Genomic DNA, 13,387 nt, shown 5'->3' on the forward strand with positions numbered 1-13,387 from the left:
GTAACCCCAACTCTAAACGCAACCCCAACTCTAAACGCAACCCCAACCTAAACGTAACCCCAACTCTAAACGCAACCCCAACCCCAACTCTAAACGCAACCCCAACCCTAAACGTACCCCAACTCTAAACGTAACCCTAACTCTAAACGCAACTCCAACTCTAAACGCAACCCCAACCCTAAACGTAACCCCAACTCTAAACGCAACTCCAACTCTAAACGCAACCCCAACCCTAACTCTAAACTCAACCCCAACTCTAAACGCAACCCTAACTCTAAACGTAACCCCAACCCCAACTCTAAACGCAACCCCAACTCTAAACGCAACCCCAACTCTAAACGCAACCCCAACCCTAAACGTAACCCCAACTCTAAACGCAACCCCAACTCTAAACGCAACCCCAACCCTAAACGTAACCCCAACTCTAAACGCAACCCCAACTCTAAACGCAACCCCAACCCTAAACGTAACCCCAACTCTAAACGCAACCCCAACTCTAAACGCAACCCCAACCCTAAACGGAACCCCAACTCTAAACGCAACCCCAACTCTAAACGCAACCCCAACCCTAAACGTAACCCCAACTCTAAACGCAACCCCAACTCTAAACGCAACCCCAACTCTAAACGCAACCCCAACTCTAAACGTAACCCCAACTCTAAACGTAACCCTAAACGCCGAAAACGGAGTGGTGTGCGTATTCTTCGCCTTGGCCCTATACTTTGTTTTCATTGGCTGATATACAGAGCGGAAGTGACGTCACATGTCAAACCTGGAAGCGTGACATTAAAACCGAAATGAAACAAACAAACGAAAATCGTTTCGGGATTTTTTTCTTTTCTTCTGATTTTTGGCGAAACGAGAAGCAAACGTCTGTTCATCTGAATTAAGAATTAAGGTTGAGTCGTTTCTGTTCTGCTTTCGGGGGGAACAGAAGACGGAGAAGAAGAAAGGATTTTAGCCGAGGTAAGAGGAAAATATTTAAAGTTTTTCGCCCTTCACTTGGTTCGGTGCCGCCCCCAAACCCCTCCACAATAATTTATTATGATCGATAATAAGATCGATAATAAAAATTAAGTTGGGTACTACTCGAGAACAAGCGGTCCCGGTGCGCGCACTCGCGTAGTCGCGCATCCGCGCTAGCTAGTCGTGACTAGTCGATCCTTTGTGTTTTTGTGTGTATTATTTACTTTGCTAGGTAGTCGTTGTAGGATCGACTAGTCACGACTAGCTAGCGCGAGTGCGCGCACCGGGACCACTGTTCTCGAGTAGGACCATCAAGTTGGATTAATTATTTTGGGGGTGGGGACGGAATTCTGCTTTAAGGCCTCCCCCCGTATAACCCGTCGATCTGAATTTATTTGGTGGGCGGGGATCGGATCTTCAGAAAAAATGTGTCCGAATTAGTCGGGAATTCATACGAAAAAATAATTTTAATTTTTCGGAATTTTAAAAAAGAAAAAAAAACAGACTTTAAAAAATATGGATTGTCCGAATTTTTGGCTTAAATCCTGGCAAATTGACCATTAAATACGTTTATGGCGAGAAAGATATTGAGAAACCTCTTCGTTGACAAAGAAACGAGGAAGGTGCGAGGTGGTCGTGAGATGTGCTAAAAATAACAGCTAAATGACCCTTAAATCACACAAATAAAAGTGTTTTTTTGGGTTTAGATTTTGCTTAATTGTATGAATTCTCGTGTGTAGAACATGAATTCGCAAATATTTTCTGAAAATCCCCAGAAACCAAAAAAAGTGGGGTTATTTATATGGGGGTGCTTTAAGCAGATTTCTGCCAATTAATAACATACATCTTTATACATAAAACTAAAGTTGTGTGTCTCCTACGATTTAGATTCCTAACTACTCCCACATTTTGCAGTGCAGTTTAACCAAAACCGGGTATCTTATAGTCGTGATTCATATCGAGCCCTTCTGGGTATTAGCGCGCGTCTACGATGAGTCTACGATTTAAAAAATAATTTACCATCATTTTTTTCCATTTTAATGCATTTTTCGCTATTATATAAGGGAAGTAACTCTCTAAAAATGTCTACGATGAGTCAACGATTAAAAAAAAACTTTACCATCATTTTTTTTCCATTTTTAATGCATTTTTTTTGCTATCTTTTGGCTATAACTCTCTAAAAATGCTTATATAGTTATTTCCCTTACAAACCCGAGCAACGCCGGGCGATACTGCTAGTTATTGATAGAATTAAACGTCGTAGTTTCAGATTAGGACATCCACATGAGTTGGATTTTTCTGTTTTGACAGGGATTTTTCCATTAGTATTTTTCTACAACAGCCTTCGAAATGATAACGGGAAGGATTTTATGAACAAAAAAAAAGTTTGAGAATTTACGATTTTTTCTTTTACCCCCACCTCTGTTCCCTGCCTCACCCCGTCCGGACCGATTTTGGCCGATTTATTTTGCCCTATGCATTTAAAAACAATGGGAGAAGCCTTTTCGTTCAAAAAAAAAAAAAAGATTTTGAAACTATTTTCAGACGAGAGGGTGTGTGATTTAAAGTAGATTTAGCTGCTGTTTCTAGCACACTCCCTGACCACGACCACCTGATACGAAAAGGTGTGTGATTTAAGGTAGATTTAGCTGCTGTTTCTAGCACACTCCCTGACCACAACCACCTGATACGAAAAGGTGTGCGATTTAAGATAGATTTAGCTGTTGTTTCTAGCACACTCCACGACCACCTGATAGGAAAAGTTGTGTGATTTAAGATAGATTTAGCTGGTGTTTCTAGCACACTCTCCGACCACCTGATAGGAAAAGTTGTGTGATTTAAGGTAGATTTAGCTGCTGTTTCTAGCACACTCCCTGACCACGACCACCTGATAGGAAAAGGTGTGTGATTTAAGGTAGATTTAGCTGCTGTTTCTAGCACACTCCCTGACCACGACCACCTGATACGAAAAGTTGTGTGATTTAAGATAGATTTAGCTGTTGTTTCTAGCACACTCCCCGACCATCTGATAGGAAAAGTTGTGTGATTTAAGATAGATTTAGCTGGTGTTTCTAGCACACTCCCCGACCATCTGATAGGAAAAGTTGTGTGATTTAAGATAGATTTAGCTGTTGTTTCTAGCACACTCCCCGACCATCTGATAGGAAAAGTTGTGTGATTTAAGATAGATTTAGCTGGTGTTTCTAGCACACTCCCCGATCACCTGATAGGAAAAGTTGTGTGATTTAAGATAGATTTAGCTGTTGTTTCTAGCACACTCCCCGACCATCTGATAGGAAAAGTTGTGTGATTTAAGATAGATTTAGCTGGTGTTTCTAGCACACTCCCCAACCACCCGATAGGAAAAGTTGTGTGATTTAAGATAGATTTAGCTGGTGTTTCTAGCACACTCCCCGACCACCTGATAGGAAAAGTTGTGTGATTTAAGATAGATTTAGCTGTTATTTCTAGCACACTCCCTGACCACGACCACCTGATACAAAAAGGTGTGTGATTTAAGGTAGATTTAGCTGTTGTTTCTAGCGCATTCCACGACCACCTGATACCATTCTCGCCTCTTCGTCACTCTGACGGCATGTATTGAGGTTTTTCCATATTCCCCCTCCCCCTGAACACATTTTGTTTAGCCCCAGGATGGCCCATTGTAGGCATTTAAGCAACAAAAAAATGCACATAACCTCTCATAAATTCAAATTTTTTTTGTTTGGAATTTTCAGAAAACTTTTGTGAATTTGTGTTTTAGACATGGAATTCATAAAATTATGGGAAAAAAAAAAATTTGTATACTCTCTTACTTGTTTCAGTCATTTGACTGCGGCCATGCTGGAGCACCGCCTTTTAGTCGAGCAAATCGACCCCGGGACTTATTCTTTGTAAGCCCAGTACTTATTCTATCGGTCTCTTTTGCCGAACTGCTAAGTAACGGGGACATAAACACACCAGCATCGGTTGTCAAGCAATGCTAGGGGGACAAACACAGACACACACATATATATTGATTGATTGATTCTAGTTTCAGCTCATGAGCTGTGGCCATGCTGGGGCACCGCCATATATATATATATATATATATATAATATATATATATATATATATATATAATATATATATATATATACATATATACAACAGGCTTCTTTCAGTTTCCGTCTACCAAATCAACTCACAAGGCATTGGTCGGCCCGGGGCTATAGTAGAAGACACTTGTCCAAGGTGCCATGCAGTGGGACTGAACCCAGAACCATGTGGTTGGTTAGCAAGCTACTTACCACACAGCCACTCCTGTGTGCCCAACAAATGAAGTGAGTTCATGGCTCTCAGGACGGCCTGCTGTGCTAACCTTGGATCGTAGGGCGGCCTTCTGTGCTTGATGAGACCAATTGAGTCAAGTCCATCAACATCAAAATAAAAATCAAATGGAAATTGTAGTTGTGATACCTGTGCTGATGGCACGTAAAAAGCACCAACCAAATGTGGTCGATGACAGCACCACCTTGACTGGCATCCGTGCCGGTGACACGTAAAAAGCACCAACCAAATGTGGTCGATGACAGCACCACCTTGACTGGCATCCGTGCCGGTGACACGTAAAAAGCACCAACCGATTTTGACCGTTTGCCAGTCTCCCGTAGCCCCTCGGCCGGTGGCACATAAAAAGCACCCACTACACTTACGGAGTGTAGAAACACTGCCAGATCAGACGGGAGCTTGGTGCAGCCCCTGGCTTCCCAGACCCCAGTCGAACCGTCCAACCCATGCCAGCATGGACAACAGACATTAAATGATGATACTCTTTTACTTGTTTCAGTCATTTGACTGCGGCCATGCTGGAGCACCGCCTTTTAGTCAAGCAAATCGACCCCGGTACTTATTCTTTGTAAGCCCAGTACTTATTCTATCAGTCTCTTTTGCTGAACCGCTAAGTGACGGGGACGTAAACACACCAGCATCGGTTGTCAAGCAATGCTAGGGGAACAAACACAGACACACATACATATACACACACACTTATATATATATACATATATACGACAGGCTTCTTTCAGTTTCCGTCTACCAAATCCACTCACAAGGCTTTGGTCGGCCCGGGGCTATAGCAGAAGACACTTGCCCAAGATGCCATGCAGTGGGACTGAACCCGGAAGCATGTGGTTGGTTAGCAAGCTACTTACCACACAGCCACTCCTGCGCCTGATGATGATGATTTCATTAAAAAATATCCATTTTTTCTGGAAGTTATGAGGAAACAAAGTCACTTGTCTGCCAGATTTCATAAGCAACCACTGACTGTACTCAGAGAGACCAGGATGCGCCTTGTTACTTGTATGATTTGGGAGAATCATCACCAGAGTTGTGGAGTCGAAACAAAAAACTTTGACTGACTCTTCTACTACTGACACCTCCGACTCCGACTCCTCTTTATGTAATCTTTAGGTGCAGGAGTGGCTGTGTGGTAAGTAGCTTGCTAACCAACCACATGGCTCCGGGTTCAGTCCCACTGCGTGGTACCTTGGGCAAGTGTCTTCTGCTATAGCCCCGGGCCGACCAAAGCCTTGTGAGTGGATTTGGTAGACGAAAAGTGAAAGAAGCCCGTCGTATATATGTATATATATATATATAATATATATATATATATATATATATATATATATATATATATATATATATATGTGTGTGTGTGTGTGTGTGTGTGTGTGGTGTGTGTGTGTGTGTGCATGTATGTTTGTGTGTCTGTGTTTGTCCCCCTAGCATTGCTTGACAACCGATGCTGGTGTGTTTATGTCCCCGTCACTTAGCGGTTCAGCAAAAGAGACCGATAGAATAAGTACTGGGCTTACAAAAAGAATAAGTCCCGGGGTCGATTTGCTCGACTGAAGGCGGTGCTCCAGCATGGCCGCAGTCAAATGACTGAAACAAGTAAAAGAGTAATCAAGTGATTGTGGTCTACATACCACATAAAGCATATGTTTGTACTTTGAGTAGGCCTTTATCTTATAGATTAAGATTTAGTTTAAGTATCCTCTATAATTTCTGCCGTTTCTCTCTTATTTCAGATTACCGGATAACACTGGATTAAAGAATTTCTTTGACTTTGGATTCGTCATCAATATTTATCGTCTTTCAAAGACTAAACAAAATTGTTACAGAGAACAGATATATTCCTGTTCATACAAAGAAGGTAATAATTCTTGTGGCTGAAGCAAAATTCCTCTTTGATGGCCATTTTGGGTTCCTGTTAAACTTGGATTACAAAAGAGTTGGCAACATCTTCAGATATTGAGGAAAATAATAAGTTTTTGTTAAGATTAAAGTTTTGTAAAGATTTGCCATTTGTGGTGAGGAATGAGAAATAACGAGAAACGAAATATGTGATGACGATGTGGAATGCTGACGGAATATGTTGACTTGAATGAGGAGATGCCAAAGGAAAAAGAAAAGAAATCACACGAATGTGATATCTGTAAAAAGTCCTTTGGTCGAAACCACACCCTCACCATTCACAAACGTAGCCATACAGGTGAGAAACGGTTCCACTGTGATGTCTGCGGTAAAGCATTCGCAGAGAAGTACCAATTGACCAAACACATACGCGTCCATACAGGGGAGAGACCCTACCATTGCGACATCTGTGGTAAATCTTTCTCTCAGTCTACTCACGTAACTAAACATAAATTTATTCATACTGGAGAGAAACAATTTCACTGCGATATCTGTGGCAAATCGTTCTATCAAATCCACGACTTAACCAAACACAAATACGTTCATACAGGTGAGAAACGTTACCAGTGTGATATCTGCGGTAAATCCTTCACCCGATCTGACCATTTGCTAAAACATAAAACTGTTCATACAGGTGAGAAACCATATGACTGCGATATCTGTGGTAAACCCTTCTCCCAAAAGGAACAGCTAATCGCACACAAGCACATTCATACAGGTGAGAAGCCGTATCAGTGCGTTGTCTGTGGTAAGAGGTTCTCTAGGTTAGGAGCTTTGACTAAACACAAAGGTGTTCATACAGGTGAGAGGCCGTTTCATTGTGATGTGTGTGGTAAGTCGTTCCATGATGAAAACGGCTTAGCGAAGCACATACGCGTTCATACAGGTGAGAAACCGTATCAGTGTGATACCTGTGGGAAATCGTTCTCACAAAATCCTCACTTGACTGCACATAAGCGCATTCATACTGGGGAGAAACCATACGACTGCGATATCTGTGGTAAACCCTTCTCCCGGAAGGAACACCTGACTGCACACAAGCGCATTCATACAGGTGAGAGACCATTTCATTGTGAGGTGTGTGGCAAAGCGTTCTCTCAGAAAAACCACTTAAATACACACAAATACGTTCATAAATGAGACAAGGTGCATGAATGTTTTACCTGTGCTAAGTTATTCTCTCACAAGCGTATTCATACAGGTGAGAGACCATATCTGTGCCTCACCTGTGGTCAGTCATTCTCTGAAAGGGAGAACTTTAACTAAACACAAAGGTATTCATACAGGTGAGTGACCATATCTGTGCCTCACCTGTGGTCAGTCATTCTCTGAAAGGGAGAACTTTAACTAAACATAAATATTCATACAGGTGAGAGACCATATCTGTGCCTCACCTGTGGTCAGTCATTCTCTGAAAGGGAGAACCTTAACTAAACACAAAGGCATTCATACAGGTGAGAGACCATATCTGTGCCTCGCCCGTGGTCAGTCATTCTCTGAAAGGGAGAACCTTAACTAAACACAAAGGTATTCTGTGGTAAGTCATTCTATGATGAAAATGGTTTAATTAAACACATATGCAGTCATACAGGTGAGAAACCGTATCAGTGTAATACCTGTGGAAAATCATTCAGTCAAATGGCTAATTTAAATAAACACAAACGTATTCATACCAGAGAAACCACCTGAGGGATATTTTTGATAAATCATTCTACTGAAATAAGGACAAGACATAAAAACATTTACACTGAAGAGAAACCATGTAATTCTGATAAAGATGGAAAAATCTTTCTCTCCAAAGAGACAGGTAACTACACATGTATATATTCAGAGAGAAGAGCAACTGTATTGATATTATAAATGTTTGAGTGAAAAAAATATTTTGATAACAATAAATGTCTCCTATTTGTGTGTCTGTTTGTCCCCCCACCCCACCACCACTTGACAACTGATGCTGGTGTTTTTATGTCCTTGTAACTTAGCGGTTCGGCAAAAGAGACCGATAGAATAAGAACTAGGGTTATAAAGAATAAGTCTCGGGGTCGATTTCTTTGACTAAAGAGGTTGGTGCTCCAGCATGGCCGCAGTCAAATGACTGAAATAAATAGAAAAAAAATATGATACAACCTTTTGTTAAATTGCACATATTTGCCACGTAAATAAACGTGAATATTTCGTGCAATTGCACTTACATGCATGCGTTAAATGATAGGTAATGTAAAAAACTCAGTTCATCTTTTAAAATTGCACTTTTCACTTATCACCACTGCCACCACCACCATCATCATCATCTCTCTCTCTCCCCACTCTCTCTCTGCCTTTCTTTAACCTCACCATCAGAACATCACCCCTCTGCTAACATTATTACGTTCCCCCAACCTCATATCACGGACACTTCTCTCTCTGTTTTTCCCTCTCTTTTTCTTTCTCCATTTTTCTCTCCCACTCTTTACTGTACCCTCTTTTTCTCCCTTTTCTTTCTCTCTTTTCCTTCAAACGAATCACGGGAAAGCGTTGCAATTACATTCCCTCTACCTTCTGTCATGGACGCTTCTTTCTCCCTCTTATTTTTCCCTCTTTTCCTCTAATCATGTGAAAACGTTACCGATGGGCTAAGTAACGTAATGACAGGCAGAATTATTATAAGATGTTGGGTGGTTGGGGTACATGAAGATTAACTGTAAAATATAAATATATATATATAGAAATATAATATAAGATCAAAATTCTGTGTGTGTGCATGTATGTATATATATATATATATATATATATATATATATATATATATATATATACATGCACACACTGTCTTACTGGCACTTGTGCCCTGTACTAGTAGGGTGCTAAGAGCACCATCTGAGCGTGATCGTTGCCAGAGTGGTTAACTGGCTTCCGTGCTGGTGGCACGTAAAAGTACCCACTACACACTCGGAGTGGTTGGCGTTAGGAAGGGCATCCAGCTGTAGAAACTCTGCCAGATCAAGACTGGAGCCTGGTGCAGCCTTCTGGCTTCGCCAGTCCTCAGTCAAATCGTCCAACCCATGCCAGCATGGAAAACAGATGTTAAATGATGATGATGATGGTGATGAGGTTGAATGCGAGATGCCCTTCTTCTAACGAGACGAGGTAATCATCTTACTCGTTTGGATGTTTGTAAATACTTGTGTCTTTTTGTTGTGTTTGTTCCCCACGACTGATTGACAACCGGTGTTGGTTTGTTTATGGTCTTGTAATGTAACATTTGTCCAAGAAAATGCTAGAGTAAGGAGAAGACGAATAAGTACTGCGATTAATTTGTTCCACTGAACCTTTAAATGCAGTGCCCCAGTTGGGCCACAATCCAGTACTTGAAATGAGTCAGAGATAAAAGATGTCTTCACATAATCCGGGATATAACTTAAAATCTTCCAAAGTGTAATCTCCGTTGTTTTATTTGAAGTATCCTCTATAATTTCTGCCGTTTCTCTCTTATTTCAGATTACCGGATAACATTGGATTAAAGGATTTCTTTGACTTTGGATTCGTCATCAATATTTATCGTCTTTCAAAGACTAAACAAAATTGTTACAGAGAACAGATATATTCCTGTTCATACAAAGAAGGTAATAATTCTTGTGGCTGAAGCAAAATTCCTCTTTGATGGCCATTTTGGGTTCCTCTTAAACTTGGATTACAAAAGAGTTGGCAACATCTTCAGATATTGAGGAAAATAATTAATTTTTGTTAAGATTAAAGTCTTGTAAAGATTTGCCATTTGTGGTGAGGAATGAGAAATAACGAGAAGCGAAATATGTGATGACGATGTGAAATGCTGACGGAACGTGTTGACTTGAATGAGGAGATGCCAAAGGAAAAAGAAAAGAAATCACACGAATGTGATATCTGTAAAAAGTCCTTTGGTCGAAACCACACCCTCACCATTCACAAACGTAGCCATACAGGTGAGAAACGGTTCCACTGTGACACCTGTGGTAAGCCATTTGCTGAAAATCACCAATTGACCAAACACATACGCATCCATACAGGTGAGAGACCCTACCATTGCGACACCTGTGGTAAATCGTTCTCTCGGTCTGACCACTTGACCAAACACAAACGCATTCATGCAGGTGACAAGCGATTTCACTGCGATGTCTGTGGAAAATCGTTCTACCAAAATCACGACTTAACCAAACACAAATACATTCATACAGGTGAGAAACATTATCAGTGTGATATCTGTAGTAAATCCTTCACCCGGTCTGACCATTTAATTAAGCATGAAACTGTTCATACAGGTGAGAAACCATATAACTGTGATACCTGTGGTAAATCATTCTCTCGAAACGAACACTTGACTGCTCACAAGCGCATTCATACAGGTGAGAAGCCGTATCAGTGTCTTATCTGTGGTCAGTCTTTCTCTGAAGGGGGCACCTTGACTAAACACAGGCGTATTCATACAGGTGAGAGGCCGTTTCATTGTGATGTGTGTGGCAAGTCGTTCCATGATGAAAATGGTTTGACTAAACACATACGTGTCCATACAGGTGAGAAACCGTATCAGTGTGATACCTGTGGGAAATCGTTCAGTCAAATGGCTAATTTAAATAAACACAAACGTATTCATACCAGAGAAACCACCTGAGGGATATTTTTGATAAATCATTCTACTGAAACGGGGACAAGAAGACATAAAAACATTTACACTGAAGAGAAACCGTATAATTCTGATAAATATGGAAAATCTTTCTCTCCAAAGAGACAGGTAACTACACATGTATATATTCAGAGAGAAGAGCAACTGTATTGATATTATAAATGTTTGAGTGAAAAAAATATTTTTGTAGCAATAAATGTCTTGACACAGCAAAGAAGATTTCGTAGTCTTTGTAACATCCTTATTAACTCTATACATGACTAAAAGCATAGCTACACAAATGCTTGTCTTGCTGTTTTTTTGCCCAGAATCAGTAATATTTTACAGCCTCTTGTATTAGAATATGGTGGCATCGTTTTTCAGACAATAGTTTTTTTGCAGTTCTGTGTTGAAGCAAATATCGTGCTGCGTTTTCCGTTTTGTTCTTCTGAAAAGTCTTTGAAAAAGATGACGGCATCGGTCAGCATCTGCCTACCAATAATGTTGTCACTGCTTCTGTCCCTGATGTGGTGGGAACGCATCGCAGCTTGTCTTTGTGAAATTGCACATTCTTCATGCATGACAAATTGTTCGAATGGTAAAAGAGTTTCTTCAAAATGGTTGTAATAAATTAATCATTCAGCTGGAGCCTGGTGCAGCCATCTGGTTCGCCAGTCCTCAGTGAAATCGCCCAACCCATGCTAGCATGGAAAGCGGACGTTAAACGATGATGATGATGATGATGATGGTGATGGAAGGAAGAGCAAGCCTTCTTCTATCATACTCTCAATTTTGGTCAACTTGCGCCGCAGGGTCTCGGAGGAGATAGTGTTAGGTGAAGGCTACCAAACCTGCCACACACACAACTTCAGCTTTATATCATTATCATCATCATCGTTTAACGTCCGCTTTCCATGCTAGCATGGGTTGGACGGTTCAACTGGGGACTGGGAAGCCAGGAGGCTGCACCAGGCTCCAATCTGATGTGGCAGTGTTTCTACGGCTGGATGCCCTTCCTAACGCCAACCACTCCGTGAGTGTAGTGGGTGCTTTTTACGTGCCAGACGAGGCTGGCAAACGGCCACGGTCGGATGGTGCTTTTTATGTGCCACCAGCACGGAGGCCAGTCAGGGAGGCGCTGGCTACGGCCACGTTCGAATGGTTCTCTTACGTGCCACCAGCACTGGTATCACAGCTACAAATTCCATTGATGTTGATGTTATATATAGAGAGATATGAATCTCTCACAAGATGGAGTACTTTTGTTGATCTTACAATCACGGAACAGTTCATTATGTGATGGACTCTCCCATCAAAGATGATGAGTGTTTGATTTTTGCCGATTGATCTGCAGAGACGATTTGTTCTGAGTGATCAAATATTGATGCCGTGCATTAGTACACTTGCTCCATCATATTGATGTCGTCTGAACAGAGGCACACTGTGCCACGTGTCACGGGTTGAAGTGGTTGCACAGCGGCATGAGATGAGGTGTTTTGCTCAAGAAAACAACACACCACCCAGCCTTGGAATTGAAACCACGATCGCTAGGATGATGAGTGTGACACCCTAGCGATGAGGACAGGCACTCTCCCCCCACTACACACACACACACGTACAAGCCCAGAAACATGCACAAACACAAATACACACAGACAAGCACATACAAATACATGCACACACACACACAAATACACACAGACAAGCACATACAAATACATGCACACACACACACACACACACACAAGCACACACACAAATACACACACATCAAACGCACAGACATACACACAAATACATGCACACACACACGCACACACAAGCACACAAGCACACACACACATCAAACACACACATACACACAAATACATGCACACACACACACATACACACGCACACACACAAATACACACACATCAAACGCACAGACATACACACAAATACATGCACACACACACACAAATACACACATACAAACAAGCACACACACACAAATACACACACACGCACACACACATACAAATGCACACACACACACACACACAAGCACACCCACCCACCCACCCACTGCCTTTCAATGACAAAACTGGCTTCCAACTGAACAACTTGCATAAAATCCCGTCTCTTTGTCTCTAATGTCTCCGGATGACTTAGCAAACATAATTTTCCTCTTAAACATTTCTCTGAGGCAAAAGAAATCCATAACAACAAACAACAACAACAAGAACAACCACAATGTCTTGTCTGTGAAACATCAATGCTTGATTGATTCGTTTAAGGCAGACCAACCTGTCGGAATCGTTAGAATGCCTGACGACATCTCGTTATGCTTTTTTTCATGAAAGGATTCTCTCTCTTTCTCTTTTGCTTGTTTCAGTCATGTGACTGCGGCCATGCTGGAGCACTGCCTTTAGTCGAGCAAATCGACCCCGGGACTTATTCTTTGTAAGCCCAGTACTTATTCTATCGGTCTCTTTTGCCGAACCGCTAAGTAACGGGGACGTAAACACACCACCATCGGTTGTCAAGCGATGCTAGGGGGACACACAAACACACATACAC

The 13,387-nt window shown here is 41.5% G+C and overlaps 1 protein-coding gene across 1 annotated transcript; it reads left to right on the forward strand.

Annotated features, from left to right (window-relative positions):
• The first annotated feature begins 734 nt into the window (after positions 1 to 734).
• On the forward strand, positions 735 to 11,065 carry LOC115226677 (zinc finger protein 271-like). Its single transcript, XM_036515116.1, has 3 exons — positions 735 to 966; positions 6,042 to 7,344; positions 10,007 to 11,065. Exons 2-3 carry the CDS (start codon positions 6,373 to 6,375, stop codon positions 10,832 to 10,834), a joined length of 1,800 nt encoding a protein of 599 aa, XP_036371009.1. The 5' UTR covers positions 735 to 966; positions 6,042 to 6,372; the 3' UTR covers positions 10,835 to 11,065.
• Positions 11,066 to 13,387: the final 2,322 nt, after the last annotated feature.

This window comes from Octopus sinensis, linkage group LG30 (genome assembly GCF_006345805.1).
Source record: "Octopus sinensis linkage group LG30, ASM634580v1, whole genome shotgun sequence".
Classification (NCBI taxonomy): Eukaryota; Metazoa; Mollusca; class Cephalopoda; order Octopoda; family Octopodidae; genus Octopus; species Octopus sinensis.